General features: G+C 36.0%; 1 protein-coding gene and 1 long non-coding RNA gene across 9 annotated transcripts in view; both read left to right on the top strand.

Moving 5' to 3' along the window:
- CERT1 (ceramide transporter 1) overlaps positions 1–15,271 on the top strand; it is a 141,541-nt gene that overhangs the window by 3,981 nt on the left and 122,289 nt on the right. For all 8 annotated transcript variants that reach the window (XR_011568711.1, XR_011568709.1, XR_011568710.1 and 5 more), the window contains one exon: positions 1,676–1,810. Coding sequence is in view for 5 of the 8 variants with exons in the window: in XM_070796852.1 (XP_070652953.1) it covers positions 1,676–1,810 (135 nt within the window). In the remaining 3 variants the exon portion in view is untranslated. The remainder of the gene's footprint in view (positions 1–1,675; positions 1,811–15,271) is intronic.
- The window catches only part of LOC139185186 (uncharacterized), a 29,246-nt gene continuing 15,791 nt past the window's right edge, over positions 1,817–15,271 (top strand). The window contains exon 1 of the long non-coding RNA XR_011568712.1: positions 1,817–12,589. This is a non-coding gene — a long non-coding RNA (uncharacterized lncRNA). The remainder of the gene's footprint in view (positions 12,590–15,271) is intronic.

The raw sequence follows: 15,271 nt of genomic DNA, 5'->3' as shown, positions 1-15,271 counted from the left end.
CAGTCTAAACAGTGTCTATTGTAGGCAATCAGTTGTTCATGTAAGTTTTGTAACTGGAGACTAAATGAGGTTAATATGTAAGATAAATAAGCAAAATATGCCTAATAAATAAGATTATGTAAGTTATGAAATTAAAAGCAGAAGATATTAGAGGTAAGGTTATTAAGCCTTCTCAGGAACCCAGAAAGTATTATTTGGTCAGTCGTGTCCGACTCTGCGACCCCATGACCTGTAGCCCGCCAGGCTTCTCTGAGCATGGAACTCTCCAGGCAGGAATACTGGAGTGGATAGCCATTCCTTTCTCCAGGGGATCTTCCTGACCTAGGGAATGAACTCAGGTCTCCTGCATTGCAGGCAGATTCTTTACCGTCTGTGTCGCCAGGGAAGCCCCTGATAATTTGATTGGATTACTTGAAAAAAGATGAGAGTCAGATTTAAGGGTTTAATAGGCAGGAAAGATGAAGTTAAATAATTTGTCAAAACTTTTCACACAGCTAGGAAAGTACTTGAGCCTCTCTGATGTTGTATCCACTGCTCTGTCCATGCTATACCAGAATCCTGAGCCGGGTTTGAGTCTGAATGACTGGAAGTAGCAGTATAGCCAAAGAAATAGGAACATAGTGGGGTAGTGCACTCTATGGTAGAGGTAAATTTATTTTTGTGTCTATTTGTTGTCATTTTAAGTCGCTGTCTTAAGTGGTGGTAAATCTCAGGGCGCTTATCCTGTGTGGATAAGTTCTTAGGGAGGGCTTGTAATGGTGGAGTTTAGAAGATGTTAAGAGCCAAACAGTCTCAAACCTGTTGAATTAGGAAACAGTAAAGAAAAGATTTCTCTGAGCCAATGCAGTATATTTTTAACAATCCATTTAGAGTTAGTTTTTGGCAGATAGTTTTTGAATTGTCTACTTAAAACCCCAGGGCATAAAAATATACAATATCAACAATTCCGATAGAGGTTACATTTCTGCCTTTGTAAGTTTATTGGTTTTGATCCTCACTGTGCAGCAGCAGAACTTTAGCAGCACAAACCATTTGTAGGTACTGGAAACAGATAATCCAAGTATGTTTTTGGAAACCAATTTTATGTTTGTATTTTACCCTTGAGTTTGAAAAATAGATCTTCAAAGAGTGCTATGGAGGTAAAAGTAGTTGATAGATATGCCAAAGAGGTGATCTGTATTTTTACTTTAATGTAGTCAGAAACATCATACATTTTCATATAGGAATAACTTAACAACAAAAACAGAGTTTTGGGCATGATTGGCTTCTATTTTAGAATGCTTCATGCATGAGGGGAGTGAGAGACTGTGTAGCCAAACTTATTTTGCTGTTGAATATGTCGAATGCGACAGGGACAGAAACAAATTTAAGTCTTGAAGGTGGTGAGGAGGGGAGGATGAAAGCACACCAGAAAAAAAAAAAGCAGAATTTTTAACCGAAATGTGCTTCAGTTTTTATTCTTTAGATGTTATGTTTTATTTATTGTCTATTTTATCTATAATTTTGAAGAAATTATGGAAAATCATATTTAATCTGGAAAATCTTAGCTTTTTTAATTTTAACTGTTTGTAGTTAGAACTTTTCACATTTTGGTCTTAAACTTAGATTGACTGCTGTTTAAGAGTGTTTGGATTTCTAAAATACTGACTTAATTTTTTGTTTTCTTTTCCTTCAGTGGACAAACTATATTCATGGGTGGCAGGATCGCTGGGTAGTTTTGAAAAATAACACTCTGAGTTACTACAAATCTGAAGATGAGACAGAGTATGGCTGCAGAGGATCCATCTGTCTTAGCAAGGCTGTCATCACGGTGAGTTCCTGTTTCCCTTCATTCAACAAATGTTGATTGAGCATCAGCTATACACTAGGAACTCTATTCTTGGGGCTTATGTTTATGAAAAGAATAGATTAAGATCCTTGCCCTTGTGAAGCATAGTCTAGTACTTTTTTCCGTAGAATTATTTTAGAGTATATCACTGGACACTATTATTTTGTTTGTGTGCGTGCATGCTCAGTTGTGTCTGACTCTGTGACGCTATGGACTGTATCCTGCCAGTTCCCTCTGTCCATGGGATTCTGTGGGTTGCTGTTGCCTCCTCCAGTTATTTTATTTAGACATGTAGGATTTGTCTAGTTGGTTACAACAAGCCCTTAAACAAGGGCTTCAGAAAAACATGTTAGATGGCTTCATATCTGATAGGTTGGCACAGTTACTTAGTGAGTTATTGAAAAAGTTAAACGAGGAAAGTAAAAAGATACATATTGTAACATTTTGAAATTTTGACTTAAAATGTAATAGACCATAAATCTAAATTCACTTAATCAACTTTCTGATGTAGAGCTAACAATATCTCTTTGAAGATCATGGTTGAGAGAAGTTTTTGTGTAAAGTAGTACATCCATAATGCATGATCTGCAATTTCCAGTTTTGATTCTCTAAAGTGGAATAAAGCCTTAAAGATACTTTTGAAAAACCCTAAATATAGGTTCCTCTTTTTGACTTTTAATGTTTTTCCCTAATATTTTACAGATGTCTCACCTTTATCTAATTTAATACCTTTTAAAAGAATGACTCACCTTTATTGAGTCATTCTCCTCAGCTTGCACTCAACTTCATTTACATAGATATAACTCTTTGCTTTTGTGTTCCATAGGCTTACATAATGTTTAAGTTATGTAAGGACTACAGCAAGTAAACTGATATAAACAGGTTTAGGAACAACCGAATGAATTGTTAAACGTGTAACTCAACTAGTAGGTCAGAAGTACCTGAATGTACTAAAAATAACATACTAGTTGAGAGTGATTACCATTCATGGCATGTTTAATAAAGGTTAAAAACATGTTATCTAAGTCAGGTTGGGAAAGTTTCCCTAGGAGCTCAGAGTAAAGAATCTACCTGCAGTGCTAGAGATGTGAGTTTGATCCCTGGGTCAGGAAGATCGCCTGGAGAAGGAAAAGGCAACCCACTTCAGTATTCTTGCCTGGGAAATCCCTTGGATAGAGGAGCCCGGTGGGCTACAGTCCACAGGGTCGCAAGAGAGTCGGACACAGACTTAACCAAAACAGTAACAACAAGGCAGATTAGTTAAGTGGAAGTCAGTTAAGGAAGCTGTTGTAGTTAAAAATCTAAAAATGAGTGTCTTAAAACAGTCTTAGATTTCACTGATACATCCAAAGAGAATTCACTTTATGAGAGAATTTATATTGTTTATAAAAAGCAAATGGTATGCTTTGGATATGTGTTCATATCTAAATGACTTAACATATGTTTATGTTACACATTTAAGGAAAATCATGTAGTATTTTTCCATCATTTTTCATACATTCTGCCCTTAAGTGTTCACAGTTTGAAAACAAATACTTAGTTGAATATTGAGTTGGAAAAATTTATGGAGGATTTATTTGGAAATGTTCAGAATGAAACTACTGCTCTCCATTCTTAAAGACAATTTTAAAGAAATAGGTTGAACGTAAAAACTCAGTGTTTGTTTTGACTGGTTTGTGGTTCATTATAATGAACTTTTGAAATTGTATCTAGTTTAGCATTTTAGAGTTTTCTTTCTTTTGAGATGGATCACTGCTCATGCTCGAGGAAAGAATGAATCAGGGATAGAAATATATTTTATAATCTTGAAATGTCTTCCTTTGGTTCTTCCCTTCTTCCTTCTTTTGCATATTGTTAGATGCTTGTTAGTTACAGTGCTTGTTTGACTCTTTGAAAATAGTTTATTGATTGGTGATGTGGAAAGAGACGAATGAGGTTTTATATCTTCCTAAGAAATACTATTCGTAGAGTGCCATGCTAATTTTTGTGGAGTTAAATTTAGTTATGTTGTCTTGAATTATGGATTGTGTTAATAGTGCCTGGCTTATTTGGGAAAAAGAAAAAGTTTCAGTAAATATTTACATTGCATCTACTCAGGAAAAAGCCATGTGTTAGTTCTTTGTAGATTTCTATTGTTTTTAGATCTGTAGTTGCTTACAGAACTTTTATTGCAGTTCATAATCAAATAAATGAGTAGGAAACCAAAATGATTTGAAAAGTTTGGAAGAACCTAGTGGAAGTATTCACTGGGCTAGGTGGTAGTACAGAAGGTTAAAAAAAAAAATAAAGCAGCAGAATCTGAGGGGTAGTTAATCTTCACTATAGTTAAGCAGGGCTTCCCAGGTGGCACTAGTGGTAAAGAACCGTCCTGCCAATGCAGAGACATAAGAGACTCCTGTTAGATCCCTGGGTTGGGAAGATCCCCTGGAGGAGGCCTGGCAGCCCACTCCAGTATTCATGCCTGGAGAATCCCCATGGACGGAGGAGCCTGGCGGGCTGCAGTCTTTGGGGTTGCTAAGAGTTGGACACGACAGAAGTGCCTGAGCACCCACGCATAGCTAAACAGGTGGCGGGGGAAACAGAAGCATTTACATTCCTGAACTCCTTCAACTTTGCTCCTACTCTGTGGGTTCCCAGGTTCACTGTTACATAATATTTCAAGGAAATTCCAAAATATAACTGAATTCAGTGAGCTTCTCAGAATGAAGTTGACAAATAGAGTATGTATTTGAGTTAAATTTTTAAAATACAATACTGCTACTAAGTCGCTTCAGTCGTGTCCGACTCTGTGTGACCCCACAGACGGCAGCCCACCAGGCCCCACCGTCCCTGGGACTCTCCAGGCAAGGACACTGGAGTGGGTTGTCATTTCCTTCTCCAATGCATGAAAGTGAAAAGTGAAAGCGAAGTCGCCCAGTCGTATCCGAACCTCAGCAACCCCATGGACTGCAGCCTTCCAGGCTCCCCCATCCATGGGATTTTCCAGGCAAGAGTACTGGAATGGGGTGCCATTGCCCTCTCCGAAAATACAATACTAACCTCTGTTAAATAGTTATCTTTGCTTTCCTTAAATGTGGGCTATTACCTGTATCAATTAATCTTTGAAGGCAAATAATAAATATGTTTGAATTCACACACATGACATCCTTAGGAAATCATAATGCTCATATGTGAGGAAGTCTGGACTTGAAGAGTTGTGACTACTGTAATTCATTAACGTATTTATTATTTGTTAGTGAACATAACACTTGAGCCCACCTTTTCCCATAGAACCTAATTCATTGTTTTCTTATTTTAGCTTAACAATGAAGTCATTCTTTATTTGAATCATGTTCTTTAACTCTGTGATAATAAATTGAGTGAAATACTTTCAAGGAACTTTGTATTTCTTGGGAGAATTTGTTACCTGGAAATAATTCTTAATGTGAGGGGTTGGGAGTAAGTTAATAAGAAAAACAGTGCTGTGTCACTTTGTGGGAAATGATGTATGTGTATCTTGAATAAATGAGTGTGGTAAGTTGAATTTTTCAGTTATTGTAGTTTAGTAGTTATTTACTTAAGACTCAGTCTCTGCTACAAAACTTTCCATATAGATGTTCAGTGAATGTTAGTTGTATTATTAGTTGTATTTCATCAATCAAAAGCAATGTTTATGGAGTATTTAAACTTATTAATTTTTAAGTTCTGTTTTAAAATACCTATGGTGAAAAAAATATAAACCATACCATGAAAAGGTTTGCAAAGTAAATGCTTCTCTTTACTGTTAGTCCTGTACTCAAGAAATAACCAAAGTTAAATTTTTGGTCTGTTCTTCCAGATAATATCATGTCTATATAAGCATTTATTTGTTTCTATCCTTCCTTTTTCATTTACACAGATTGCATCATTCTAAACCTATTATTCTGTACCTTGTTTTCATTTACTATGTCTTGGACATTTACTACACTTTGTTGAATTATGTGCCTATAACATTTATTTGCCATTTCCCTGTTCTTGGACATTTAGCTCATGTTTAAGTTTGTTTTACTGTAAGCACTCTTGAAACAAACATATGTAATATTTTTAAATTTGTTTATAGTTTACTGTCAAATGCCCTTTCAAAAGTACCACTTTTCATTCCTACTGATTGTGTATGAGTGTCTCTATTTCCCAATACCTTCAAGTATTGAGAAAGTCGGGTTTTGGAAATGTTAAATATTTGTCAAACTGATAGATAAAAATAGTGTCTCATATTAGATTTTGCACTTCTTTATTCAAGGGGCTGAGTAACTTCTTATGTTTAGAACTCTTAGTTTTTCCTCTTCTCGTCGCTTGTTCATATCTTTTTCAATAACTGATTTGTAAAAGCTCTTTATATCATATTTGGCAGTTTGTCATATTTATTGTAAATGTTTCCCCCTCAGGTTGTCATTTGTCGCTTTCTTCTTGTTTTATAGTCTTTTTTTAAGCCTAACAGAAATTAAACATTTTGGGTCCTTTTTTTGACTTTTTCCTTTATGGCTACTGTATTGTGTTTGGATAGGTGTTTCCCCCTCAAAAACTATTTGTTGTTATTGTTGTTGAGCTGGTCAGTCATGTCTGATTGTTTGTGACCCGTGGACTGCAGCCCGCCAGGTTCTTCTGTCCATGGGATTTCCCAGGCAAGAATACTGGAGTGGGTTGCTATTTTCTTCTTGAGGGAATCTTCCCTACTCAGGGATCAAACCTGCATCTCCTGCCTTGGTAGGTGGATTCTTTACCACTGAGCCACCTGGAAAGCCCTTAAAGACTATAACTCATGTAGTTACATTTTCAACTACAATTTCATATTTGAATTTGATTTCTGTGAGAGTTACTTTAGTAAAAGGAGTGATGTGGGGACTTCTAACTTTTTTTCAAACGGCTAACATCTAGTCAAATACCATTAATTGAAAAATTCACCTTTTCCCCACTGACTTGAAATGTCATCTTTATTGTATATTACATTACCATGTATATTTGAGGTCGTTTCTGGACTCTTTTTTGTTCAGTTGGTTTGCCTATTCCTTCTTTTTGTATCATATTTAAAAATTACATTGCTAGCATTTCTTTAATCAGTTCTTTAATCTGCTAATGCTCCTTTTGTAAAAATAAGTGAAATGGTTTGTTTGTAGTTATTGAGATTAGACAATGTTTCAGGAATTAGCTAGTACAGATTTTTGGAATAATGGAAATAGTAATGTCTTCAGAATTGGTTTGGGGACTTTGTTGGTTGTCCATTCGCTAAGACTCTGTACTCCTAATGCAGGGGGGCCCAGGTTCCGTCCCTGATCAGGTAACTGGATCCCACATGCCACAACTAAGAGTTTGCACATCACAACTAAAGATCTGGCAGGCCACAACTAAGACCCAGTCCAAAAAAACAAAAAGAATTCGTTTGTCTAAGCTCTGTCTGTAGCCCCAGTCTCATCTTAGGCATCTGACTTTGTATACCTACTATCTAAAACTTCTTTAAGTGAATGGGTTTTCTATTACTATAGGTTGGATATAGTGAAATTCGGGGCTTCCCAAGTGGATGGTAAAGGATCTGTCTGCCAGTGTAGGAGATGAAGGAAACACAGGTTCAACCCCTGGGTTGGGAAGATCCCCTGGAGTAGGAAATGGCAACCCACTCCAGTATTCTTGCCTGGAAAACCCCATGGACAGTGTAGCCTGATGGACTGTAGTCCGTCTATGGGGTCACCAAGAGTTGGACATGACTGAGCACACACACACACAACAGTGAAATGTATACACCAATTTAGTGTTCTAATATTTTCAGACAGAAAACAAAGGTAATGCAAATCTTTATTGCTACATTGGGGGAAAAAAAAAGTAAGCCAATAGCTCTTAGGTAAGTAAAGGTTTTAAGGGAGGAAATGAAAGATCCTGGCAAAATCAAAGAAGCCAACAGGAAGGGGAAGAAGTATTCAAAATTGAAGATGATCATTAAACAAAGAATTGTAAAAGTGCCAAATAAAGAGTAGTCAGATCTAAACAGTTTTTGAGTTAACTATCTCTCAGCAAAACTGGAAGAAAAAAATTTTGTTTTTAATTTTTAAAAATTTTATGTGGGATTTTAAAGTAGAAAATAATAATTTAAGTTGATATTCAGCAAATTGGCTATCACCAGTCAGGAAGAGGGCCATAACTGATCATCGTATGAGGAACTACAGATTAGTAAGAAATCCGAGAAGTTGGCCTTTTATCAAATGTGCAATTTTGCTCTGTTGAACTGAGTTAATAAGAACTCAAGGAAGGAGGGGAAGGTCTGTCAACCGTAAAAAGCACTAGATAGTACTAGTTGATAATTCTCCTCATTTGAGGAGCATTTGCCAGTAAATATCTAAACAAATTAGAACCTTATACTGCTAAGATTTTTGTCTTTAGACTCTAATAGTATCTGTTCAGCCGTTCATTTGGAAATATTATCTTCATCTTAAGTTGAGTATAACTCAAATAATGTAACTCTAATATTTAGATACAGTGAGAAATATTTAAAATATTTGGTGAGAGGTTTTAGAAGAAAACAAATATTTAAAAAGATAGCATTTGAAATGTAGAGCCCAGAATTTTGAAATAGCATATCCAAAATTATATAATTACAAAATGCATTAGTTTGTTAGGGTTGCCATAATAAAGAACCACAAACTGGGTAGCTTTTAAAAAAATTTTTTTAAATATATGTGTTTAGATTCTTTTCCATTATAGGTTATTATAAGATATCTAGTTCCTGGGTCCTTGTTGTTTATCTATTTTATATATAGCAGTTTGTCTCTGCTATTCCTAACTCCTAATTTTCTTTTTTTTAATTTACTTATTTATAGTTGAAGGATAATTGCTTTATAGTACTGGGCTGGTTTCTGCCATACATCACCATGAATCAGCCATAGGTATACATATGTCTCCTTCCTCTTGCAGCTCCTAATTTACCCCTCCCCCTGCCCTTTCCCTTTTGGTAAATAAGTTTATTTTCTGTAGCTGTGAGTCTGTGTCTGTTTTGTAAATTCATTTGTATCATTTTCTAAGATTCCACATGTAAGTGATATGATATGTATATCTTTGTGTTTCCCTGTCTGATTTACTTCAGTTAATAGATAATCTCTAGTTCCATCCATGTTGCTGTAAATGGCAATATTTCATTCCTCTCTATAATGGCTGAGTAATATTCCATGTGTGTATGTGTATACATCCACATCTTCTTTATCAGTTCATCTGTTGGCAGATATTTAGGTTGCTTCCATGTCTCAGCTATTGTAAATAGTGTTGATGTGAACATTAGAGTGCATGTCTTTTTTCAAGTTATCATTTTCTCTGGATATATATACACGCAGTAATGGAATTGATGCATCATATGGCAACTCTATTTTTAATTTTTTAAGGATCCTCTGTACTATTTTCCATAGTGGTTGCACCAGTTTTCCCATCAACAGTGTAGGGGGTTTCCCTTTTTTCCACACCATCTCTGCCATTTGTTATTTGTAGACTTTTTAATGATGGCCATTCTGACTGGTATGAGGAGATATCTTATTGTAGTTTTGATTTGCATTTCTCTAATAATTAGTGATGTTGAACATCTTTTCATACGCCTCTTGCCATCCTGTATGTCTTCTTTGGAAAAATGTCTGTTCAGGTCTTCTGCCTGGTTTTTTTTTTTTTTTTTATTGTTTTGGCTTTTGTTTTTTTGACATTGACCTGTATAAGCTGTTTGTATATTTTGGAAATTAAACTCTTATTGGTTACATCATTTGCAGACATTTTTCTCTCATTCCATAGATTATCTTTTTGTTTTGTTTATGATTTCCTTTGCTGAGCAAAAGCTTTTAAGTTTACTTAGGGCCCATTTGTTTATTTTTGCTTTTGTTTCCATTATTCTTGAAGATAGATCCAAGAAGATGTTGCTGACATTTATGTCAAAGAGTGTTCTGCCTATGTTTTCTTCTAGGAGTTTTATAGTATTCAGTCTTACATTTAGGCATTTGATCCATTTTGAGTTTATTTTTGTACATGCTATAGAAAATGTTCCAATTTCATTGTTTTATATGTAGCTGTCCAATTTTCCCAGCACCACTTATTGAAGAGATTTTTTTTTCTCTAGTATGTAACTCTGGCTGCTTTGTTTTAGATTAATTGACCGTAAGTGCATGGGTTTGCTTCTGGACTCTATCCTATTCCATTGGTCTATTTGTCTGGTTTTGTGTCCATGCCATACTGTTTTTATGACTGTAGCTTTGTAGTATAATCTGAAGTCAGGGAGTGTCATTCCTCCACATCTATTCTTCCTTTTCAAAATAGTTTTGGCTCTTCAGTGTCTTTTCTATCTTCATAAAAATTTTAAGAATTTTTTTGTTCCAGTTCTGTGAAAAATGCCATTGATAATATGATAAGAATTGCATTGAATCTGTAGATTGCCTTGGGTAGTATGGCCACTTCAACAATATTGATTCTTCTGATCCAAGAACTTGGTATATCTTTCCATCAGTTTGTGTCATCTTTGATTTCTTTCATCAGTACCTCATACTTTTCTGAGTGCAGGTCTTTTGCCTCCTTTCAGTTCAGTTCAGTCACTCAGTCGTTTGCTTCCTTAGGTAGGTTTATTCCTATGCATTTTTTTCTTTTTCATATGACAGTAGATTGGATTATTTCCTTGATTTCTCTTTCTGATATTTTGTTAGTATGTAGAAATGCATCTGATTTCTGTATGTTAATTTTGTATCCTCCAACTGTACCAAATTAAATAACATTTATTGTCTCATAGTTCTGGAGGCTAGACGTCCAGATCAAGATGTTGTCAGGGTTGGTTCCTTCTGTTGCTTTTGATGGTATGCTGACAGTCTTTGGCATTTCTTGGCTGATAATGCATCATCCCCATCTCTGCATTCATGTTTACATGGTATTCTCCCTGCGCATGTAACTGTGTCCAGATTTCCCCCTTTTATGAGGACACTAGTTAAATTAGAGGCCTGTTTTACTCCAGTGTGACCTCATCCTAACTAATTACATCTCCAGTTACCCTATTTTCAAATAAATCCACTTTCTGACATGTTTCAGGCTAAGGCTTTAGCATATAAATGTGGGGGTACACAATGTAACCCATAACACAAACTATCAAGAGTTAAAATTAGAACTCAAGTCTCCTGATTCCCACCTGGTGTTATTTTATCACTTAATGAGCTTAGGAAAAATGCATATGCAATGCACTGTATTTGGTATTAGACTTACAGGAACATGACTGTTAAATGTTTATAAAACAATTGTTTAAAGCATCTTATTAAGATGAAAAGGGTTTTTTTTTCCCATTTTAATCCTAAGAAGGTCTGTTTGAGATACACGCTTCTTATATGTAAATTTTACTAATTTTTTTTTCTAAATAAAGTGAAAAGGACAAAAATGTGTGATTTGCTATTACTGTCTTCTATTAAATCTCTAATAAATATAGTTTGTATTTTAGCATTCAAGTTTCCTTAAAACAAGGAATACACAAAATTTCCTAGATTTGCCTGCTTTAAGTAATTAGCAACAAGCTTCTTTTTTAGTTTCTCTCAAGATCTTTTAAGATCTTCTCTCAAGTTCTTATACAGGTTTTTGTTTAGTATTTTTTCTTTTTTTAATTACAAAGTGAAGTTGATTTACAGTATATTGCTTGCAGCCATACAGCATATTGATTTTGTAGTTGTGCAGTTTATACTCCATTAAAAGTTATAATGGCTTTAATTCTCAATGCTATACGTATATAGTTTTTTATTTAGCATTTTATCCTAATTTCTGAAATGCTTAAAATATCATTAATGCCGTAGCTTTGTAGTAGAGTCTGAAGTCAGGGAGCCTAATTCCTCTAGCTCTGTTTTTCTTTCTTAAGATTGCTTTGGCTATTCAGGATTGTTTGTATCTCCATACGGACTTTGAGATTTTTGTTGTTGTTGTTCTAGTTCTGTGAAAAATGCTATTTGTAATTTGATAGAGATTACACTGAATCTATTGATTGCCTTGGGTAGTATAGTCATTTTGACAATATTGATTCTTCCAGTCCACAAACATGGTGTATCTTTCCATCTGTTTATGTCATCTTCAATTTCTTTCATCAGCATCTTAACAGTTTTTGGAGTACAGATGTTTTGTCTCTTTAGGTAGGTTTATTCCAAAGTATTTTATTCTTTTTGAAGCTCAAAATGGATTAAAGACCTAAATATGAGACCAGACACTACTAAACTCCTAGAAGAAAACATAGGCAAAAACTCTCTGACATAAATCTCAGCAATATCTTTTTCCATCCATTTCCCAGAATAATGGAAATAAAAATAAACAAATGGGACCTGCTGCTGCTGCTAATTCGCTTCAGTCGTGTCCGACTCTGTGCGACCCCATAGACGGCAGCCCACCAGGCTCCCCTGTCCCTGGGATTCTCCAGGCAAGAACACTGGAGTGGGGTGCCATTTCCTTCTCCAATGCATGAAAGTGAAACATGAAAGGGAAGTCACTCAGTCGTGTCCAACTGTTAGCAACCCCATGGACTGCAGCCTACCAGGCTCCTCCGTCCATGGGATTTTCCAGGCAAGAGTACTGGAGTGGGGTGCTATTGCCTTCTCCGAAATGGGACCTACTTAAACTCAAAAGCTTTTGCACAGCAAAGGAAACAGTAAACAAAATGAAAGGACAGCACACAGATTGGGAGAAAATATTTGCAAATAATGTGACTGATAAGGGATTAGTCTCCAAAATTTACAAGCAGCTCGTGATGCTTCCCTTGTGGCTCAGTTGGTAAAGGTCTGCCTACAATGCGGGAGACCTGGGTTTGATCCCTGGGTCGGGAAGTTCCCCTGGAGAAGGAAATGGCACCCCACTCCAGTATTCTTGCCTGGAAAATCCCATGGATAGAGGAGCCCAGTAGGGTACAGTCCATGGGGTCGCAAAGAGTCAGACACAACTGAGCCACTTCACTTTGTGATGCTTAACAGAAACAACACATTCAAGAAATGGGCAGAAGACTAATTAGACATTGCTCCAAAGAAGACATATAGATGGCCAATAGGCACATGAAAAGATGTTCAACATACTTAATTATTAGAGAAATGCAAATCAAAGCTACAATGAGATATCACCTCACACCAGCCAGAAAAAAAATCCACAAACAATAAATGCTGGAGACTGAGTGGAGAGAAGGGAACCATCCTACACTTTTGGAAGGAATGTCAATTGATACAGCCACTATGGAGAACAGTATGAGTGTTCCTTTAAAAACTAAAAATAGAGCTGCCGTAAGACCCTGTGGACATATATCTAGAGAAAAACATCCAAAAGGATACAGTGTTCATTGCAGCACTATACTCAAGACATGAAAGCAACCTAAATGTCCATCAACAGAGGAATAGATAAAGAAGATGTGGTACATATAGATATGGTGGAATATTACTCAGCCATTAAAAAAGAATGAAATAGTGCTATTTGCAGCAATATGAATGGACCTAGAGAGCATTATCGGAGAAGGCAGTGGCACCCCACTCCAGTACTCTTGCCTGGAAAATCCCATGGGCGGAGGAGCCTGGTAGGCTGCAGTCCATGGGGTCGCTAAGAGTCAGACATGACTGAGCGACTTCACTTTCACTTTTTCACTTTCATGCATTGGAGAAGGAAATGGCAACCCACTCCAGTGTTCTTGCCTGGAGAATCCCAGGGACGGGGGAGCCTGGTGGGCTGATGTCTATGGGGTCACACAGAGTCGGACACAACTGAAGCGACTTAGCAGCAGCAGCAGAGAGCGTTATACTGAGTGAAGTAAGTCAGAGAATGAGAATATCATATGACATTCCTTATATGCAGAATCTAAAAAGAAATGATACGAATGAGTTTACTTACAAAACAGAAGCAAACTCACAGATTTCACAGATTTAGAGAAGGAGCTTATGAAGTTTATGATTGCCGAGGGCAGGGTTGGGGGAGGATAGAGGAAAGAGAGAGGGAGTTTGGGATGGACATGTATACACTGCTTTATTTAAAATGGATAACCAACAAAAACCTATTGTAGACCACAAGAAATTCTCCTCAATGTTATGTGGCAGCCTGGATGGGAAGGGAGTTTGGGGGAGAATGGATACACATATATGTATGCTGAGTGCCTTTGCTGTGTTAATCAGCTATATCCCAATACAAAATAAAAACTTAAAAAATATATCATTCATGGGTTTTCAGGTCAAACCCAGATTTAGATCTTGGCTCTGTCTCTTATGGCTAAAGGTGCCTTCAAATGATTACTAAATTTCTCTGAGCTTCAGCTTTCTTAAGTGGTGAAAGGATTGAATGATTATGTGTATTAAACAAAATAACATAAAATACTTGTACTTTTGTTCTTGGCAACATAAGAGGCAGTCAGATTTCTTTAAGTTTATTTTGTGATATGCTTGTATTAGAAATAAAGCCTGCAGTTTTTAAAGAAGAAAGGAGAAGCTGGCAAAGCCTTTTGTTAAAGGGAGACAAAGACGAAGATGCAAACGACTTATTAAAGTTGAAATATGTGACATGCCATATTTGAACAGTTCTCATGCTTTTCCTGTAAGCAGTTTCCTTGCACCAAGGAGTTCTATTTCACAACTTAAAAGAAATTATATGTGTTTGTATAAAATATGTAGTATACTAAACAGCTAGCTCTTTTTATGCTTTCTGCATGCTCTGACTACTTTTTTCTTTGTTCTACTGCTTATTGTGTGCGTGTATGTGTGTTAAGGCATATTTTGCCTTTTTAAAAACCATGTTAGGTATAATTTATGCTTGGTAAAATCACCCTTTTAAGTGTACAGTTACAGTTTTCACAAATGTATATAGTCATGTGATCATTACAACAGAGCATAGATAATTTTCATCATCCCAAAAAGCTCTTGCCTGCCCTCTTTGTGATTAGTTATCTCTCCATCCCCAATCTCTGGCAACCACTGTTCTTATAGTTTTACCTTTTCCACATTGTTATATAAAATGAAATCATACAATGTGCAACTCTTTGTGTCTGACTTTTCATTTAGTGTAATACTTTTGGAGACTCATCCATGTTCTATGCATCCCTAATTTACTCCTTTTTATTACTGAGTACTGTTCCACAGATTACATATACCACTGTTTATTTATCCATTCCCCACTTGATCTATGCTTCCAATTTGGGGCTACCATAAGTAAGCTGCTAATAATTCAAGTACAGGTCTTTGTGTAAATATAATGTTTTATTTCTTTTGGGTTTGGAATTGGTAAGAGTGTGTTTAACTTTATAAGAAACTGCCAAGCTGTGTTCCAAAGTGGCAGTACCATTTTATATGTCTACCAACAATGTATTACAGTTGCTCAACATTTTTTTCATTGCTTGTTTTTTTTTTTTTATTTTTTTTTTGGTTGATTTTTTATCTTAACTATTCTAGTAGTAGTATAGTGATATCATTGTGGCTTCAATTTGCATTTTCCTAATGA

Source organism: Bos indicus, chromosome 10 (assembly GCF_029378745.1).
Source record: "Bos indicus isolate NIAB-ARS_2022 breed Sahiwal x Tharparkar chromosome 10, NIAB-ARS_B.indTharparkar_mat_pri_1.0, whole genome shotgun sequence".
Classification (NCBI taxonomy): domain Eukaryota; kingdom Metazoa; phylum Chordata; class Mammalia; order Artiodactyla; family Bovidae; genus Bos; species Bos indicus.
The sequence above is the reverse complement of the archived record's forward strand: the minus strand, read 5'-3'. Positions and strand labels throughout refer to the sequence as shown.